Source organism: Lissotriton helveticus, chromosome 8 (genome assembly GCF_964261635.1).
Source record: "Lissotriton helveticus chromosome 8, aLisHel1.1, whole genome shotgun sequence".
NCBI lineage: Eukaryota > Metazoa > Chordata > Amphibia > Caudata > Salamandridae > Lissotriton > Lissotriton helveticus.
The window spans coordinates 1,256,765-1,277,742 of record NC_136069.1 but is presented as its reverse complement, the minus strand read 5'-3'; the positions used below and the strand labels follow the sequence as shown (position 1 = coordinate 1,277,742).

General features: G+C 46.4%; 1 protein-coding gene across 7 annotated transcripts in view; it reads right to left on the bottom strand.

Annotated features, from left to right (window-relative positions):
* The window catches only part of LOC144772195 (NACHT, LRR and PYD domains-containing protein 1a allele 3-like), an 884,004-nt gene that overhangs the window by 194,991 nt on the left and 668,035 nt on the right, over window positions 1-20,978 (bottom strand). For all 7 annotated transcript variants that reach the window (XM_078656332.1, XM_078656327.1, XM_078656326.1 and 4 more), the window contains one exon: window positions 5,680-5,721. In XM_078656332.1, coding sequence (XP_078512458.1) covers window positions 5,680-5,721 — 42 coding nt within the window. The remainder of the gene's footprint in view (window positions 1-5,679; window positions 5,722-20,978) is intronic.

Genomic DNA, 20,978 nt, shown 5'->3' with positions numbered 1-20,978 from the left:
TGCACTGGCCCACACAACACCTCCGGCATGCCATGAGTAGAAAGGTCACTGATTTCCCGCAGGGCAACGAGATGGAAGCCAGAACAAAGACTTATGACACTGTAACAAGAATGGAGCATGAAGCCAAACTGATGGAAGCCACGCGAGACTAAAAGACTTGTACATATCCTTTCTGATACACAGCGGGGAACCCACCAGAGGGGACAAGGGGAAGAGCTACTGAATAGGCGACTAAGCGAGCAAGCATAAGCATAAGTAGAAATAGAACAGCCACAACATACCAATGTATCCAAGGGGAGAGGGCGGGGCGGGGATCTTGCCGTCGCACGTCTAAAATACGATAGTTTAGCTCAGGGAGGGCGGGACGGGTGGGAGGGAGGCAGGGGAGGGGAGTTTGTCCTGTTTGTCCTGTCAGTCTTGTGCATCGGTACGTTATTGTCTGTCCACAAGTTCGTTAGTCAGGTTCTTGTAGTTCGTTGTTTGTATTATCTGTCTCGACAACCTACTCTGACACATCCCACTATCTCCAAGTCTCTCTATATCCTGCTCACTACATCCACGCATAAAAACGGGCCCACAGGAAACAAAGAGCGAGGACCACGCAAGGTAAGCCATGACACATAACAATAGCGCTGCCTTGCTATCAAACCTGAAGATAGTCTCCCTCAATGTGAAAGGCCTTAACCACCCGGTCAAGCAGAAAAAGGTTCTAGACTACCTAGCCAAAACCAAAGGGGACGTTATACTCTTACAAGAAACTAAACTATCCCTGGAAGATTCAGCCAGACTCAGGGCAAGATGGATAGGACAGGTAGCCTGCTCACCAGCAATAGGAAAGAAGCGAGGGGTAATCACATTGATAAACAAAAACTCAAAGATAACCATTGAAGATGAGCAGCATGACGAGGCAGGGAAACTGCTAATAACACAATTGAAAAGAGGTAACAAAACCATACTGGTAGTGAACACATACGCCCCAACTAAAGACGACACCGCATACTGGGAAGGAGTCTCGAGGAGACTGGAAGCAAACTCCCAAAATGACATGACAGTGCTGGCAGGGAACCTCAACCTAGCACTAGACTACACCCTGGACAGACAGTCGCCGGCCCACGCCCTCCCACCAGCCTCACACAGCACCCTAAAGAACATTTGTACTAGGCTTAACCTGAAGGACCCATGGTGACTACAACACGACGACACCGCATACTGGGAAGGAGTCTCGAGGAGACTGGAAGCAAACTCCCAAAATGACATGACAGTGCTGGCAGGGGACCTCAACCTAGCACTAGACTACACCCTGGACAGACAGTCGCTGGCCCACACCCTCCCACCAGCCTCACCCAGCACCCTAAAGAACATTTGTATTAGGTTTTAACCTGAAGGTCCCTGGCGACTACAACACCCCGACACCAGTGACTACACCTTCTACTCCAACCCGCACAACTCTTACAGCAGTATAGACTACATTCTAATCTCGGGCTCACACACCCACTTAATAGAACACACAGAAATAGCGACGAGAACAATTTCCAATCACTCATGCATCAGCCTACAACTGGCGGGGCGACACAACGAGAACACCACCCGCAGGTGGAGGTTCAATAATGAAATCACGACAAGACAGGAAGACAGAATCAAAATAGAGCAAACCCTCAAGGACCACATTAAAGACAATGACATGCCAGTCATGGACCCTAAGACTGTGGGACGCGCTTAGAGCGACAATCAGAGGGACACTAAAAGATATTAAAGCCAAACGAAATAGGGAAGCTAGGGCACACCTAAACCAATTAGAAAGTGACATCAAGAACCTAGAAACATCACACATCAACAACACCAGGAATACCAACACCTTAAAAGAGCTGACTGAAAAAAAAGATATGAATACAACAAAATCCTGAGTGAATGGGCTGGCCTGTGGATAAACAAATACAAACAGATTAACCTATGCGAGGCAAACAAGGCAGTGAAAATCCTAGCATCATACCTGAAGCACAAACAAAGACAACACGGAAGCACAAACAAAGACAACACACTATCTCATCCATCACGGACGCACGCAACAACACACTCACCCACACAAAGACATCCTACGCACGTTCGGGGAGTTCTACCAGGAACTTTACAAAAGAGACGAAACTCTAGACCAAGATGGATGCAGTGAATACCTAGACAGACCGGACCTACCCAAGATAACGAATGAGGAGGCTCTGTCACTAGGATGGGAGATGAGCGCTACCGAAATTGAGATGGCGATTAAGTCTCTTAAAGACAATAAAGCGCCGGATCCAGATGGCTACACGGCCTCCTTCTATAAAACCTTCCAAGCTCATCTACTCCCAACCAAGATAAAAGTCTTCAACCACTGTGAGGGAGAGGGGGTGGTAACAAACTCCATGATGAAAGCAAACATAATAGTCATACCCAAGGAAGGCAAAGACCCACAGCAGCCCCAAAACTATAGGCCCATCTCACTTATCAACACAGACTGCAAAATATATGCCAAAATTCTAGACGTAAGGCTCAACAAGGTACTACCCCAGCTGATAAACTGCTCACAGGTAGGCTACCTGAAGACACGCATGTCTCACGACAACACAAGGCTCCAGTGCCATGTTCTCGAACAGTTATCCAAATCTGACAAGCTGGCGGTAGCAATCACGCTGGATGCAGAGAAAGCTTTCAACAGAGTATCGTGGCACTTCCTAGAACAGTGCATGCAGGCCTAAAAACTGGGAGATAGGTATATGAGGAAAGTGATGGCATTATATACAAAACCTAAGGCACAGATAGCTATCAATGGGGGAATCTCAGACCAATTCAATCTTCGGCGGGGGGACAAGACAAGGATGCCCACTATCCCCAGCGCTGTTCCTACTGGCACTCAAACCCGTGATCAGAGACATTATTGCCAATAGAGATATGAAGGGAGTCACCATCAATGTGACCACAGCCAAACTTGCAGCCTATGCAGATGACATTCTCATAATCACTGAGAATCCGAAAAGCTCTATTGCGGCCCTTATGAACATCACAGGTAAATACTCTGCCCATTCCGACTACAAACTAAACAGAGATAAATCTGAATGCATGCCACTTAACGTCCATACAACCAGAGAAGTAATAGACAACTCGGGATTAGTCTGGCAACCCGGGTTCGTCAAATACCTAGGGATCCAATTCGGAAAAAACCTCAAGACCACCCTAGACCAAAACGTGAAACTAACACTAGGGAAGATAAAAGGGCTACTGGAATCCTGGTTGCCCAAATTCATCACATGGTGGGGAAGGATAGACACAATAAAGATGATGATCACACCAGTGGTCAACTACCTGGCGGGTATGCTCCCCCTCACACTCACAGAAAAATTCCTCCGCAAAACAGACCAAATGATAAACAAGTTCCTATGGCAAGACAAAAACCCAAGAATAAGCCTAAAAAACTAAAGCTAGTGAAGAAGCTAGGTGGGCTAAACCTGGCAGATTTCAGGACATTCCAAACGGCATTCATAGCAAGACAGGGAATGTATTGGATCCCCTGTATTGGAACAAGAAATATACGCCGACCTGGCTCAACATTGAGAAAGCCATACTGAGCAATGTCAACCCAATAACACTTCTCACCGCGAACAAACACACACAAAAAAATAGCCCCATACTTAAAAACACTAGACATGCACTGCTTAAGGTAGACCAAAAACTGGAACACAGCATTAAAAACTCTAACTGGGAATCTTTGTGGTCAAACTCCAAGATAAAATATAGGGAGAAACCCCTGGACATAGACTCCTGGAAAAGACTAGGGTTTTCATACCCAGCCCAGCTGGAAGAAGGGGGAAACCCCTACACCTTCAACATGCTAAAAACACGACACAACCTACCAGACAAAGAACTTTACATCCTCCTCAAAATCAAAACAGCCCTAACTAAATCAAAAATAACAGGACACAAACCCTCAATTATTCAGTATATGGAGAATTTGAACAAAGTGGGTCACCAGGTGTCCCACATATACAAACTACTCTGCCCCAGCTCCTCTAAGCTCAACAACAAAGCAACCAGTTACTAGGAATCACAAATAGGCACCACACTTAGCGAGCAAGAGAGACACACCCTATGGTCGTCCCCTTCGACAAACATGATCTCCCCGGTGCTTGCTCAGACAAAATTCTGGCTTCTGCACAAAACATACTGGACCCCAGCGTGGTTAGCGACCCTAGGACTGAGGGAAAATGACCGATGCTGGAACTGTGACATAGAGCAGGGGGACCTGGTGCACGTCATATTTCACTGTATAAAGGTAAAAAAATTCTGGAAAAAAATGTTTGCCTTTATAAATAAAGCCTTAGGCTGCACACTAAAAGAAGAATATGCCTCACTCACCACTGCATTCATAACGGCGGACATTAAAACGCAACACAACAGAAACCTCCTAGATTTCCTCCTAACGGCAGCAGTCAAGATAGTTCGCGCCAAGTGGAAAGACACCTCCAAAGTCAGCTTCAAGGGATGGACCAACTAGGTGACATACTTGTGGGGAGCTGACATCACGGCCCTACGAAACACACCATGGAGAAATGCCAACAGGGGGATGTGGGCAACCTTGGACAAATTCCTAGTACCCTACGAGCCCCCATGAAAAGCGCTAGCCAGAGACAACCAGGGGCCTACCGCAGGAACCTCGTGAGCAGGACTTCCCCCCCACCTCTTAAATCATTACTCCCCCTCCCTTTCTTCCCACATCAGAGTAGACAACTAGACAAGGGGATCGATCAGGCAGGTCACCCGTATCAACACCCCTAACACAAACGCCAATGAGTATATGTTCTATGTTATATGTTGCACTGCAGAGAGGCAGGGACGCTCAGGCGTATATGTCCCATGGGATAGCTATACAGCCAACAACCAAACCATGGACGCTGGGACACCTGTATGAACAAAAACGTTGAGCAATTCATGTTATTCGTCATATGTTGTAAATGTGAAATACACCAATAAAAATATAAAAAATAAAAAAAAGAAGAAGCTAAAGCCTGTGTGCCGCCATTGCTTCAAAGTAAAGAAATAGAAAAAAGCATATTTTGAAGCAATGGTGGCACCCGGGCTTTATCTTAAGATATTTACAGCATAGCTCGAATGGCACACAATTCTCACATTTGCAAGAGTGTGCGCTATTGGCATTGTAAATGGCAAAGCCTTTTATTTATATGTTTGAAAACCTGCAAGCTCTGTTTACGCACCGCTTGCAGGTTTTCAAACACATAAATAAAAGGCATTGTCATTTACAATGCCAATAGCACACTCTCTCGCAACTACGAGACCTATTGCATTGCAAATGCTTGTTTGACTTGGACTCCAGCACCGACCTTAGGTCATGAATTGGCCACAAAGGCTGCCAGTGCTGGGAAGCGAACTCTGATGTGCTCTTTGGAGAAGCAGACTGATCTTTCTCAATGGTGAAACACATCTTCAGGTTTGTTGAAACCCACCAGGTGAGAGGGTCTTCTCTCACACACACAACCGACCAATGAGGACGGACCCCACACGCATCTCTGCATTACAAACCCATGGCAGGCTAGCATCAGGATATATTTAAATATTTAATGTCTCTGGAATTGAATTAAATAACATAAAAGCATCAGTCCAATAATAACTAATAAATTCAATTATACTCACCCGGTGTCCTTGGGTTTTCTTTCAGCTTGAAATCAATGTCGCCTAAAAATAGAAATGACAAATGTTAACTCACTTTATGAACTGGTTTCTCCTAAAGTGTGTATCTGAATCCAGACTGGTGGTCGCTAGCAGCAATGTGTCAATCAAATCAGCTAAAATTACAATCAACTCAAACCTGGGTTCTCCAAAGTTCAACCAACATTTTAAGTTATTAGTCGGTTTTGACTTTAGGTTATATAAGTAGCAGCTGCGGCATGTTCTCAGTAGTTGTCAGCAGTTTGTTGAAAGCCTCCAGGGCAAAGTATGTAGTTGGCAGTACAGTCCCCCCTGCCATCCTCAAACAACTACATTAATTATCCCGGGCACACGTCTGTGGGTAAATACGCTAGTTAGCAATGTCTGTAATAACACAATTATATAATAGAAAGTCCATTCAAGATTCATAGAAGTTCTTCCATTCGTTTAATCTTAGTCATGATAGGCACAACCAGCCAGCATGTGTTTCGTCACACTGGGAAGTATCCCGTGACTTCTTCAGGGCTGTAATGTAACACGTGGGAATATTTTCATGAATCGCCTAGCCGGTGATAATTCCGACCCGGCCGATCCGGGTAAAGATTAAGAAGAGCAGATATTCTTAGCCAATCCAAGGGTAAGTAAAAAGGTAGACTCCAGGATAGTGGAGATCCTAGAACGAAAGTGCCCGTATGAAGGTAAAGCGGCGGGTGCCAGTGGATGTAGTGCCTATTAATGACTAAGATTAAACAAACTGAAGACCTTCTATTAATCTTGAATGGACCTTCTATTATGTAATTGTGTCATTACAGACATTGCTAACTAGCATATTTACCCACAAAGGTGTGCCCGGGGTTTTGCTTTTCTTTAACTGTGTTGGTTTGGGCCCACACACACATAAGTGTTATAGGGTATCTCCTCTATCCTGGTTGCACCGTGTTACACTCACAGTAATACATACAAAACACAAACAGAGCAAGGCGTCATACTTCCCGACATATCAGAAACCCTACCTTTCCGACAACTGTATTAATTATACCCAAGTATATAATTGCTGTCAACCCGGCACCCGCATCTGGACATTGAATTGTGAGGCGGATACATTTACATTTACCATGGGATTCAGTTCACAGCTTCCAGACCGTTTGCGCGTTTAATTTCTTCAAAGTATTTCTATATGTTCATTCGCACCCTCAAGGAGAATAACCTCTAAACTTTGATGGAGAGAGTGCAGTCCCGGTCTCACTAATCCTGAGGAAGGCTCGCCAAGGAATCACTGAGCCGAAAAACATCAGTGCAACTTCAATCACATCTCATATACCAAGGACATTAAAAGAATAGAGCGCTCTTGTCTCCCTGTCATTTGTACAAACACTCTCTCCTCATAATCAGTAATAACTTACTTAACTCTACACCATAAAACTCAAACATCACTAAAACAGCAATCACAAAAACATCAATAAAATTCATAATTAGAAAAAGGCTTAGCTCAAATGAAGAATTTTCTTTGCAATACAATCGCCCACAAAAAGTTACACAACTTCAATATGTATCTAATTAAATCAAAGTATTGAGGAATGCTTTTGCTTCTCTATTCATGCTTCATGTTCCAGCTCCTAAGACGCCAAGTGAGGTGGACTGCAGGTCTGGCCACAGCACAGACATCTTGAGGGCTGAGCTCTGTAGCTGGTCACCCCGGGTCTCTTGAGGAAGGTGCTCTGTGGTGGTCAGCTGGGTCTCTGACGAAGGTGGTCTGCGGCGTTAACCTGGGTCTCTGACGAAGGTGGTCTGCGGCGTTAACCTGGGTCTCTTGAAGATGCTCTGTGGTGTTTACCTGGGTCTCTGAAGAAGGTGGTCTGCGGCGTTAACCTTGGTCTCTTGAAGGTGCTCTGTGGAGGCCCCCTGGGTCTCTTGAAGGTGCCCTGAGGTGGTCACCTGGGTCTCTTGAGGAAGGTGGTCGGTGGTGGTCACCTGAGTCTCTTGAAGGTGCTCTGTGGTGGTCACCTGGGTCTCTTGAAGGTGCCCTGTGGTGGTCACCTGGGTCTCTTGAGGAAGGTGGTCTGTGGTGGTCACCTGGGTCTCTTGAAGGTGCTCTGGGGTGGTCACCTGGGTCTCTTGAAGGTGCTCTGTGGTGTTCACCCGGGTCTCTTGAAGGTGCTCTGTGGTGGTCACCCGGGTCTCTTGAGGAAGGTGCTCTGTGGTGGTCACCTGGGTCTCTTGAGGAAGGTGCTCTGTGGTGGTCACCTGGGTCTCTTGAAGGTGCTCGTGGCGGTCACCTGTGTCTCTTGAAGGTGCTCTGTGGTGGTCTCCTGGGTCTCTTGAGGAAGGTGCTCTGTGGTGGTCACCTGGGTCTGTTGAAGGTGCACTGTGGTTGTCACCTGGGTCTGTTGAATGCGCTCTGTGCTGCTCACCTGGGTCTCTTGACGAAGGTGGTCTGTGGGGGTCACCTGGGTCTCTTGAAGATGCTCTGTGCTGGTCACCTGGGTCTCTTGACGAAGGTGATCTATGGTGGTCTCCTGGGTCTCTTGAAGGTGCTCTGTGGTGGTCACCTGGGTCTCTTGAAGGTGCTCTGTGGTCTCCTGGGTCTCTTGAAGGTGCTCTGTGGTGGTCACCTGGGTCTCTTGAAGGTGCTCTGTGGTGGTCACCTGGGTCTCTTGAAGGTACTCTGTGGTGGTCACCTGGGTCTCTTGAAGGTGCTCTGTGGTAGTCACCTGGGACTCTTGAAGATGCTCTGTGGTGGTCACCTGGGTCTCTTGAAGGTGCTCTGTGGTGGTCACCTGGGTCTCTTGAGGAAGGAGCTCTGTGATGGTCACCTGAGTCTCTTGAAGATTCTCTGTGGTGGTCACCTGGGTCTCTTAAAGATGCTCTCTGGTGGTCACCTTGGTCTCTTGAAGGTGCTCTGTGGTGGTCACCTGGGTCCCTTGAAGGTGCTATGTGGTGGTCACCTGGGTCTCTTGAAGGTGCTCTGTGGTGGTCACCTGGGTCTCTTGAAGGTGCTCTGTGGTGGTCACTTGGGTTTCTTGAAGGTGCTCTCTGGTGGTCACCTGGGTCTCTTGAAGGTGCTCTGTGGTGGTCACCTCGGTCCCTTGAGGAAAGTGCTCTGTGGTGGTCACCTGGGTCTCTTGAGGAAGGTGCTCTGTGGTGGTCACCTGGGTCTTTTGAAGGTGCTCTGTGGTGGTCACCTGGGTCTCTTGAAGGTTCTCTGTGGTGGTCACCTGGGTCTCTTGAAGGTGCTCTGTGGTGGTCACCTGGGTCTGTTGAAGGTGCTCTGTGGTGGTCACCTGGGTCTCTTGAGGAAGGTGCTCTGTGGTGGCCACCTGGGTCTTTTGAGGAAGGTGCTCTGTGGTGGTCATCTGGGTATCTTGAAGGTAGTCTGTGGTGGTCACCTGGGTCTCTTGAGGAAGGTGCTCTGTGGTGGTCACCTGGGTCTCTTGAGGAATGTGCTCTGTGGTGATCACCTGGGTCTCTTGAGGAAGGTGCTCTGTGGTCACCTGGGTCTCTTGAAGGTGCCCTGTGGTGGTTACCTGGGTCTCTTGAAAGTGGTCTGTGGTGGTCACCTGGGTCTCTCGAGGAAGGTGCTCTGTGGTGGTCTCCTGGATCTCTTGAAGGTGCTCTGTGGTGGTCACCTGGGTCTCTTGAAGGTGCTCTGTGGTGGTCACCTGGGTCTCTCGAGGAAGGTGCTCTGTGGTGGTCTCCTGGATCTCTTGAAGGTGCTCTGTGGTGTTCACCTGGGTCTCTTGAAGGTGCCCTGTGGTGATCACCTGGGTCTCTTGAGGAAGGTGGTCTGTGGTGGTCACCTGGGTCTCTTGAAGGTGCTTTGTGGTGGTCACCTGGGTCTCTTGAAGGCGTCTGTGGTGATCACCTGGGTCTCCTGAGGAAGGTGCTCTGTGTTGGTCTCCTGGGTCTCTTGAAGGTGCTCTATGGTGGTCACCTGGGTCTGTTGAAGGTGCTCAGTGGTGGTCACCTGGGTCTCTTGGGGAAGGTGCCCTGTGGTGGTCATCTGGGTCTCTTGAAGGTAGTCTGTGGTGGTCACCTGGGTGTCTTGAGGAAGGTGCTCTGTGGTGGTCACCTGGGTGGGGTGAGGTTACATGTCAGTGAGAGGGTACCTGCTCCTGATTCATCCTTAACCATGGTTTTATGTGTCAGTGAGTGTACGTGCCTCAGGTTCATCCACAGGTGGAATCTAGGTGAAGTGTACCTGCTCCAAGTTAAGCCACATGGTCATATGTAGGGTTCCTGACCACAGAGTGAATGGACAGTTCCATACAGTGACTTGGTCACGAGTAGGTTTGCTATTCTTTGGAGAGTGAATGCTTCTTGGTGAATGTGCTTTTGGCTCAATTACATGGCAGGTCTATCACTGCCCAGAGGAGGTGGGATAACTGACAGGTATCCCCTAGCAACAGAGGAGTGGGCAGAGGACTTCAGATAGCAGGGCCTGGCTGCCAATCTGCCTGTAGAGCGTGTGACTGGCCACATGCATTATTGGATGAGCCTGAGGACTGCCTGAGTCAGAATGTTTTGAGTAAGAGTCACTTGTGGCAGAGTCTGCGCAGAGAACAGAGGAGTGTATCAGCCTCTGTAGAGAATGGTACTTTGCACTCTGTGGGTGCTATGTCTGGACCCATGAAAAGGTTCAGCCTCAGCAAGAGTTCCTTCAGGATGAGGCATGTCCTGGGAAGAAGCCCCCAAGAGCAAGACAGAAGGATCCAGGCCCAACCTCAAACGTTTCTTCATCACTCTGAGCCCCCTTACCCACCCTTGTCCCAACCGAAGCAGTGAAGACTAAGACAGGTAAGTTAGCAGCACAGACAGGTCACCATTAGAGGTACTATCCGTGTTGGTTGTTTGGGTCCAAGTTAGTCCTAGATAGCTACTGCTACATTTATTTTTATTTATTTATTTGCAGAGTTTTATATAGCGCGAACTAGAACCGAACCGAATCAGTTATCAGAGCGCTTTACATAGCACCAGTTACGTTACATGAGGACACACTTTCATTTTTTTTAGGCACGGGGAGATTAAGTGATTTGCCCAGAATCACAGGGGGTTTTTGGCGTCGTTACCGAGACTCGAACCCAGATCCCCAGGTCCGAGGTCGAGCGCCTTAGCCCAACCCCTCTCCCCTACATGCAGTTCAGGCAACAGGAAGGAGATGTCTGGAGGAGGTGCTGTAGGCTTTGCAATTATTCTCACTCCCTGCTGCTGGCTATGGATGAGGAGGCCAGAGACAGACCCAAACATTCTACAGATATCGATTGCCAAAGCCAAATCCCTGGGTAGGGACGAGGCAGGTTACCTCACACAGACTCACACTACATCACTCACACAGCTGTTCGTCTTCAGTCCTGGAGTATTCATGGTGCTGTTCTTCAGAGTACTCTATCACTCATTTCTGTTCACATTCTTTTACATCATTGAGCTTCAAACTTTAATGCCATACCCCACCACTCATCTTGCCCCCTCAGATTGACAAACATATTTTATTCATTTATAAAATCAGCAGCCCTGAACATATTTAACATTTAAAACAATGCAGTGCTGTTTACTTATCTCTTTTAAAAATTTAGTCAACTACATGATGGGCGACTTGCTAGTGGCAGCCTGTACTGTCTAAGTTTAAGAGTATCCACAGTGTGAGCCTTAATCAGAAATGGAGAAAGGGCTTCATGATGTTGCTTGACCATGAAATACTTTGAAAAAGAACAAGAGACAAGAGGCATTTGGCAAAACAGGAACAGTTTGTTTAATTAAACAATGTGGCTGGGAGTACAGTCGCAGGTATAGGTTCTGAGGACTGTTTCGGTCGATTCTTTTTTGGTAAGGATTGTGAAACACTGTCTGTGGAGTCATAAATTAAGCACTTGATAGGAAATCTAGGTGATCCTCGACCTTGCGTGGACAGAATGCAGCCAGTCGGTAATGTGTCCAGATATCCATGTTCATTGTGTGTACTGTGTTGGCTGTGTCCTGATTGGCTATGTGTTCCTAACTCTATTTGGCATCTGACTATGGCATTTTAGGATCCATTGCACACCTCAGGCAATGTGTGCTTTATTGGGGCCAAACTCCCTGGACCATTGTGGTGTTGCTGCACCTATCTGTGGGATAGATCTGGGATTCCCTGTTTGTGCATTTGTCTGCAGGCTATGTGCCACCCCACCTGTGACCAGTCAATGAGTGACCTCAGGACTGAGTCTCAGTGCCTGTCTGACTACGTATTTCTGAGTTGGGGTGTACGTGGAGCTCATAACGTGTAAAATCGTCAAGATGAGATTTTGTTTGTATACATGATTGTATCGTTATTCATCTTAACGTAGACTTTCTCAATATTAACATTCTCCCCTCTAGTTGCATTTTCAACTACATTATCTAAGTCATACTTCATCACAGTGGCTTTATTACAAGCCTTTTCGTCTTCAGTTTTGAAAGTAACTACTTTCCTAGTTACATGCATTCTACCCAATTTGAGGACTGGGGGGCATATTATCAAGAACAGCGTTAAAATTATCGCCGGTTTAGCGGCAGAAAACTGCTGCTAAAGCAGCGATAATGGGCTTGATAATAAGCCCTTGAGAATTCCAATAGAAGCCCATGTTAACACCAGAACATGGACTTCTTTTGGAATTCTCAAGAGCATATTATCAAGCCCGTTATCGCCGTTTTAGCAGCAGTTTTCTGCCGCTAAACCGGCGATAATTTTTAACGTCGTTCTTGATAATATGCCCCTGGATTTTTACAGCAGGAAGTCCCCAATTGCACGAACCATACAAAAACAAGAAACAATTAAAACTGGCTACACTGATGAATGTAGACCGGAAAGCCACAGGAGGAGCCAGGTGAACCAATTCAAGAAACACTCCTGCTCAGAGGTACCTCACTCTTCACACATGTCTCTTTGTAAATGGTGTAGTGCTTGGATGGCAAGAGTCAATTTCACATTATCCAGGTCATTCCCTGGAAAACACATGCAGCAGGAAACACCAATCTTGGCACACACCCCTCCCTTCATCGCAGTCATTAGGTTTAACACATATCGATGTGGCATGACCATGAGGCGGATTGCTCTCAGCTGTTCCTTGATTGAATTAAGGCCTAACTCAGTGCTGTTCATCATTTCCCATTGGTTATTTGGAGACAGTGGGCATTATCTTTTGTCTGCAATGTAAATAAGGGTATGGATTATCCTGCTGATACTAGTTTGTCTGTGAATATTCTGAATACCTCTTGAATGTAGTTGTACTGAGCCCAGCCAAAATAATCTGATGGTTTTTTTTCACGAGCCTGATGCAGCAAAGCTATATTCCTCCTTAGCGGATGCTGGTACAAATACGTTAGTTCTTCTACGGGAATGACCAGGGTCAGGTGTGTTGGTCATGAGGGAACACAGTCAACACAATCTGGGGGCGAGCTGAGTGTAGGCAAATTCACAGTACTGCCAGTAACTGTCCATCAGTGTGGTCGTGCCCCATTGCGTATCCCGAATGTGCATGATCGTGCTGCAGTTCTCATTTGTGCCCAGTGGAAGCGTTCTTTTACCTCTCAAACATAAGGAATACAGTATAAGCTTCCGTACAGTATGGGGTTTCTCCTTCCCTTCTAGACAAGTGTATCCACCCACCTTGGCATCCCAGATTTCCTGACATGGGGTGTCTATGCTTTTGTTCAACCCCACATATTAGACTCATTTCCCTTTTCATCATCGAGCTGGATGGCCCTCCTTAGGAACTCCATGTTTGGGGTCCACTTTTTGTTAAAGAAGACTGCCCCAGATACGCTAACACCCTTGGACCACAAATGGAGACAGGTGCAGATGTGTTTGTGCATTGAGTTGGTGGTTTTGCTACCTCCAAGAATCTCTTCTTCGGGAAGTCCCGGGGCCAAACAGTATCGTCCCCTGTGGTGCCCCTTCTGCGCATCCTGTCTAGCTCAGTTTGAGTCTCGCTAGGCTTGGTGAAAAGGTATAGATCCTTTGGTTTGGTCTTGTATCAGGTTAGATTCACTACCACTCTGTGGGTCTCTACCTTGTTGGGCTGCATTTTGGCACTGATTCTGCGCAGGTATAAGTGGAGAAGGCATTTTGCTTACTCCTGGGCTACGTCTTGGGACAAGTAAAGCCTGTCTGCACCTAATGTATGCAGTATCAGTGAAAAGACGTGACACAACTTAGCTGATGTCTTAGAGCCCACTGCGGTCATGCGCTGATACCACATGCTGTTTAAGAGGGCTCTGTGTAGTGCATGTGGAATGCAAGTGTTTGGGTTGGTGTAATTGTAAGTGACATGGGAGAGATCCCTGTGCTAGCACTGTGAACAAACTCCATTTGACCAGGCAGTTCTTTAGCATTGGATAGGTGCAGCAGCACCCAACACAGACAGAGGGTGCATAAAAGCACAATAACACATTATTTGTTACTGAAAATTGCAGGTCTTGATATGGATTCAGGGGGAGATGACTGTGGTCCTCTGATCATTGGGTTTTTCTTGTTTAACAGTTGAAACAAAAACGTACATGGTGAAGTTTGTAATTTTGGTTCACACACTTTAGGTCCACATTGGGGTGTTGATTTGGCAGCTGAAAGGTGGCGCACTTGGAGGTTCTATTGCAAACCTGTTGGATAAGAACTCGGTTAATTTTGGTTAATTCAGAAAACATTGCATGTGCGCCGCCCTAAATGATTTTTTCTTCGGGGTTCCTGTACTTCCCTTGGGCTGTGTTCTCCACATGCCATTTCCACAATTTTCAGTGAGGCACCGGAAGGTGGCCCCGATTGTGGTATCTTTTTGATGGTTAAAACTTGAAGGTGGTATAGTGGTAATCAGGCAAATTATCTCTTTTATGAGTCGTTGAGTCCCCACAGCCCCCCCCCCCCCTTTTCTTCGTACCTAACTGGGTGCTTGGATTACAGCAAAAAATGTTTAAGGAGTGGTCTCGATCATAAAGACAGGTTGCATGAGTTTTAAGCTAGGGTTGTATGGGCGCCATCAGTTTTTCCAAGAACATGTCTCTCCTAGTGTATGCATGGAGGTGCCATAGGTGTGTGCTGCGGGTGTGTTGCTATTAAGTGTGTTGGTAGTGGCATTATACCCCAAGATCACGTGTGTGCATCTCTCAGCTCCCGCCATGTGGTGTGGAATGTGACCCTCCCTTTTGGCGCAAGGTATCTCAACTCCACCCTTTTTCTAGAGACTTCTTTTGGGCTAACTTTGGACTTCTTTGGCTGAGTTTTGGGTGTTTCCATAGGTCTTGCACAATCTGCTACCTTATTTATCCTGTGGTGGAGGGGGGCGGAAAGTTGTTCTATGGCCCCCATGTAAACCTGATTGTGCCATCCTGTGGTGTCTGAGGTCGGGCCCTATTGCTTCTTCTGGATGGTGAATGTGAGGCTTGGTGCATTGGTTAGCTGCTAGGCCTGGTATGGGGATGAGCACATTTAGCGTTCTACTCATGCCTGGAGCTGAGGTGGGCACTGGCAATTCCCCTCTCCCAGGCAAACCTACTCTCTCTCACACCACGTCCTGCTTACTTCCAGAGCATTTGGACCTGTGCTCCCTTGCTTGTGGGTAGGACTCCTAATGTGCGGGCATGCTCCTGTTGCTATCTTTTGAGAAGTATGGTACGGTGACCAGACTAAGGAGATTTGGAAGACTTGAGAGGTAAAAGAAAAGCTGGGATCATGAGAACATGGGCAGTCCAAGGCCAAGGTCAAACTCTCACAGAAAGCTGACAAGTGATGATGATGATGAACCAGAACTGCCCTGCAATTCTGGAATGTCTGGCTAACCTGGCAAACCTCCGGACTGGCTTGACAACATGCAGGCATCTCACAACATATTGGTTCTTGTGCATGTGCTGTGGTGGTTATGGAATTTGCACTATCCCAGTGTACATGAATCTTGGTTACTGTCACTTGAGGACAGATTTGTTTTAGAACTAAAAGGGGACCTTCATTTAGCTCTAGGCTTCTAGTTTTTGGGGGCGCTGTTGGAAGTACAGGCCATGGAGGAAACACCGTTTCTGGGATGCATACCCAGGAATGGGGACCTTTTGACTGCATAATACAGGGCGAGGTCCCCATTGACTTTGGACATAGGGACCTGGGTGCCTGCTTTCTAAGTACTTTGTCTGGGAGCCTGCCTGCCCTCTCATCAGACTGTCCTCCCCCTGGGGTGTGACCAGCCAACCCCACCCTGGGGGATCAGGAGCAGAGTGCGGCCTTTGCTCCCGCAGGCGTCCCTGACGGTGAGCTTTAGTTCGTATACGCAGTCGACAGAGCACATGTAGCAGCTCTGAATCACTAGACGCAAGTAAAAGTTTTGGATTCCTAATATTGTCTCATTGGTCATTCTTTTGGTTTTAGTACAGTACATTTTTGGGGTGTCGGTGAATGGGTGGTAGCTACTCTGGGGGTATAACTCACTGCACATTTGGACTCTGTGTTTATGTGAAGTCATTACCTCCCAGACAGTTAGCCCTCCCTTCCAAGGCTGTTCCCTGTCTATGGTTGCTGTTGCCACGTGCTTGTCCAACTACCTGATCCCTTTTGCAGTGGTGCGGCTCCTGCCTAGCCTTCCTACGGCTGAATGCAAGGTGCATTCAGATTTCCCTGTGCTTGGTTTTGTGGATTAACGTTCATGGGGTTTTGGGCTGCCCTTTTTGAGGATATTGTAAAAGAATGTGACTTGTGGCCCCGTATCAGTCCACGGATGTACTGTCTCTCGTCCCTATTGCTGCCTCATCCTATCCAGAAAATTGGTTATAGTCTTCCCTGTCTTTATAGTCTCTGCCATTAACCCTCCTACGTCAGGGCAGTCAGGAAACATCTCCCTCAGGGCCATCCACATTTGGTGCCTGTATGAATTGAATGCAGCCCGTCATGCTCGGCGTTTGTCAGCATAATTGCTGGGATGCGAGTTTGGGTGAACACCATGTTAGTCTGCTTTCCTATGAGACTACTTAGCAGACTTCTGATATCGGGTATTGCTGGCTTATTTCCCTGCTCCATCCAACAATGGTGGTAACTTTGTCCTTAGACCTTCTTTATCCATTTGAGCCAATGGCACACAGATGGTCCCTGACGTGCTCCTCTGTAGTACCATGTACATTCGTACTTTGGGTAGCTCTACTGGTTTCTCCCTAACATGGCATTCCCATCTTTTTGGGCATTCCTGCATGTAGGGGAGTTCCACTTGGGATCTCCTCTCCCATACTGGATGCAGTCTTCCGCTATGGCCATGTCCTTTTGTTCAAAGGATTCCTTCTCCAGCCAAGGTTTATCGTACAGGGCTTTTCCTTTGCTTCAGGGTGCTAGGAGAAGGCAGAATGGCCACATAAAGATCTTGCATTCCTCTTGGGCCCTTGCGGTCAGTTTGTCCTTCCTGTGCATCTTGGTGGAGCAGCAAACCTCCTTGTTGCAGCGCCTCTCATGCACACGCAAAGGTGCCATCCTGTTTTTCCTATGTCTTGGTTGAGTCAGCATTAGGCTACCTTGGTCTCTTATTTCCCGATCAGACCCTCATCTACATTGAAAATTTGGTGAGACTCAGATGCCAGCCAGAAACCTCTCATATAATTCCACCTCTGATTCTTCCCCGATCACTGTCCTGTGCCTACCTCCGCTCTCTTCATGTGGGCGGTGGGCTGCTCTGTTTTCTCGCTTTGCTTCCTGGGTGAGAGCTCTTTCTCTCTTCCTTCTTAGCATGCGCTTTTCTTCCACATACCGTCTAGGTTGCCTCCTTTGCTCTGAGCTTTGCTCTATTCTTTTCAGTCAGATTTTGCCCTCAAATTCGCTCTCTGTTGTTCCCTCGGCTTCCTATGCAAATCCTGTAGCTCCACCCTCGTCATCGGACCCTGCGGCACTTGTGCCCACTTCCTCACTCCCGCTAGCTGTATCACCATCTAGAACCACCACAAATCTCGGCGTCACACATGTGTGTTCACCTAAACCAGTGGGAGTACATGTTCTCTGTGCCGCTGGGGATCAATGTGTCAGCGTAATGGACAGGTGCTCAAAATTCTGGGAGCCCTCAAACCAGACTGGGGTTTCGCAGTGACTGCCTGGGCCTGTTAGCCTGTTAGTCTCTGATGCCTGGGAGTAACTGTTTGTTGTTCGGTAGGGGGCCTGACGACTTTTTCAACTGGCAGATTGGAGTATGATAATGCAGGGAGAGTGGACAAGAGCACCTCCATACCTACACATGTGGGGGAAGTGCAGACGCCTTGCTTGCTACCAGCAGTGTAGGACTGTCGATCTAGATTTCCTTGAAGATGGCCCATAGTTCTAATAATGCCTCTCTCCTGTCCTTCTTTTGACCTGTGTATTTGGTTTGTATGTGTGTCCTCATGTGTTTAATTGTATTAGTGTCAAATGTTCCCTCCTTTGCCCAGGGAAACGTGAGCCTTTGTGTGTGCGTGCCACGGTTTTTAGTCTGTGTGGGGAACCTGGTCTGCATGTGTTTTAATGGTGACTCCATGAAAAATTTGGTAATTTTAAAGAACAAGGTACACCTTTGCTTCTTTCTTTTAGGGAATCTTTGGTTTTGATCTAATCGTGGGTAAAATATACACAGGATTACTGCTTCTAGTTACGTTTCTATGAGCTCAGCAGTATCTACAGATGCATCAACAATTGAACAAGAACATTTCACATACACAAATAACAATACATATAAAGGGTTGCAACATAGGAAAAGTGCAATTGTCAATAAAAACAGTATCTGAATGATATTGACTCTTGGCAGCAAATACAGTTGTGAGAAGTAGCAGCACCCTCTTATGAAAGATTGGGCCATCAACAAAACACAATATTTAAGATAAAGCACAGTTTGCAGTGATTAACAGCACCATAACATCACATATACTTTACATCAATCTAAAAAAAATGGACAGAGAAAAAATCATGGTCCTGTTTCCCAAAGGTGAAGTGAAAGGAAAGTCTAACTTTACAACTTTCAGTATTCACAAAGGGCATTTACGAGTAGTAAAGTTAGACTTTTGTCTCAGTTAAACTTAAGACCAAAACTTAAGTTTACCTGAGATATAAGCCTAACTTTACTACTCATAAATGCCTTTTGTGAATACTAAAAGTCTTAAAGTTAGACTTTCATCTCAGTTTACCGTTGTGAATCAGGCCCGATGTCTTTGGGAAATATCCCTTAGTGCATGCTATCCTGTGACCAGAGGAAGCTCTGCGCGGTACACAGGACCAAGTGAGCCCAATAGTCTGTCAATATCGGCTCCGGGACAAAAATAATACCAATAGTTAGCGGAAAAAAAGGGAAGAACTTGAGAACCGCAGGCCCTCTTGGCCAAACACAAGTTACACTTAATCTCCCAGGTTCCAATCTTTTTCCCTAAATGTCTGAATCGTACCCTGTAACACACCAGAGGGCCAGGTGTACCTTCTGTATCATGTCCAGTGGTCCAAGTGACCAACCCCTCTTACTACTTTCAGATGTGAACGGTGTTAAGAAACCGGTCGCACTGAGAAACCCTTTTAGACTAAAAAATTAAGATTGAGGTGCCAACTCCACTCAATCAGGATAGTTGTATCACAAAAATAGCGTACTGGGAGCCATAAAGGACAATACATTAAATATTCACCTTCCCATGTGTGCTGACTATCGAAACAAGCATTTGCAATGCAATAGGTCTCGCATTAGGCAAAGTTTGAGCTTTTAGTATTGTAAATGGCATTGGCTATTTTTTTTTGCAGTAGTTACGTTTTGTTTTTATAAAAAGGGACATATAAACCCAATACAAGGTAGGTCACTTTTTTCCGAAATGCTGAATACATGTTCAGTTTTTTTCCCACTCAAATATGCCAGAAGAAGCCATAAGATGTAATTCGAACAAAGAATGTCACTAGAGCGTACAGTTAGGTGATGTGTATTTTTTAAGAATATTTTTGAGACGCACCTTAAGTTCAAATGCAAACTGAACACATAACTATTTGCGGTAACATCCACCCAAGTAAAAAATCCAGTACACATGTACATGTGGGGGGGGGGGGTGGGTGTAAGTGTCAGAGTGTGAGCAAAAAAAAGCATATACCATTTTAGATAGTTTCTCCAGTTGCAGGAGTCCTAGGCATATCAGTGTTATTAAATAACCAGTTTTCAAAAAGATGATTATCTGGGAAAAACAACATTTCCTTAAAACGGCAAAGACTGCCTTGATGGAGTTTGGTTGAGTAAAAAAAATGCGGCAGTGCTGCTGGGCTAAAATTACAGTTATTTTGTTTTAGTTTTGTCGTTTAATTACTGCCCATGTTTGGGAGCATTAAGATGAAGTTACTGGATTTTTTGGATATGCCTAGGACTCCTGCAAGGAGCAGAGTACATTTCCCTCAAATGTTACTTTGTACGCATTAAAAACCATACATGTGTATTGAACTGCATGTGTATATAATGGGTTTGCCTAGATCACTTTGTCTTCATGCGACATCTTAATTCCAGGTATATTATTCGTTGTCTGGTTTTCATATGCCAACCACAACATTTTCCCCAAACATCGGCACAGCAGCATTGGGATTTACTTATGTTTTGTGACAGTAGGGCACAACTGGAGAAACTATCTAAAATGGTATATGCTTTTTTTGCTCACACTCTGACACTTACACACACCCACCCCCCCACGTGGCTAGTGATTTTCATGCAAATTCAAAGTAAATCTAGTCCTGATGGACCAACGCTTAACACTTATGATATACCTGGTCCTTCAGCTTGAAAAGAAATTGGGTTTAAAGGAGAGGAACCCTCAAGAAGCACAGAAGATGAGAAAGAAACTGATTTAGCAATGCAAGCATGCACACAAAATACAACTAAAAGCGACCACCAGATTAATTTGGCTTATCTACAGCATTTATATAGGGCACACTAAAATACCAGTTTAGGAACATGATTAAGATATTTAAAAACGCAAACATAAAAACGCGTTGCGACTTAGGGCCGCAAAAAACACTTAAGTGTGGCTCACATCGCTAATCTGTGTGTTGAAAGTCTGCGCTATATAAAAATGCATAAATACATACATAAATAAATACCGCCTTCGGGTAAAGTCTGCGCTATATAAAAATGCCAAATTAAATAAATAAATAAATAAATACATACCGCAAAACATCCTCGTTACAGGCAGGCCGGGGGCGGTACTGCGGGACACCTCTGTGACGTCTTTCCCGGGCCGCGCTCTGATTGGCTGCTGGCCCGGGACCTGACGTGCAACCAGGACGAGGAGCCGGCAGCAGGAAGTGGCGTGAGCATTGCGGCCCCGGGGCTCCCGTGACC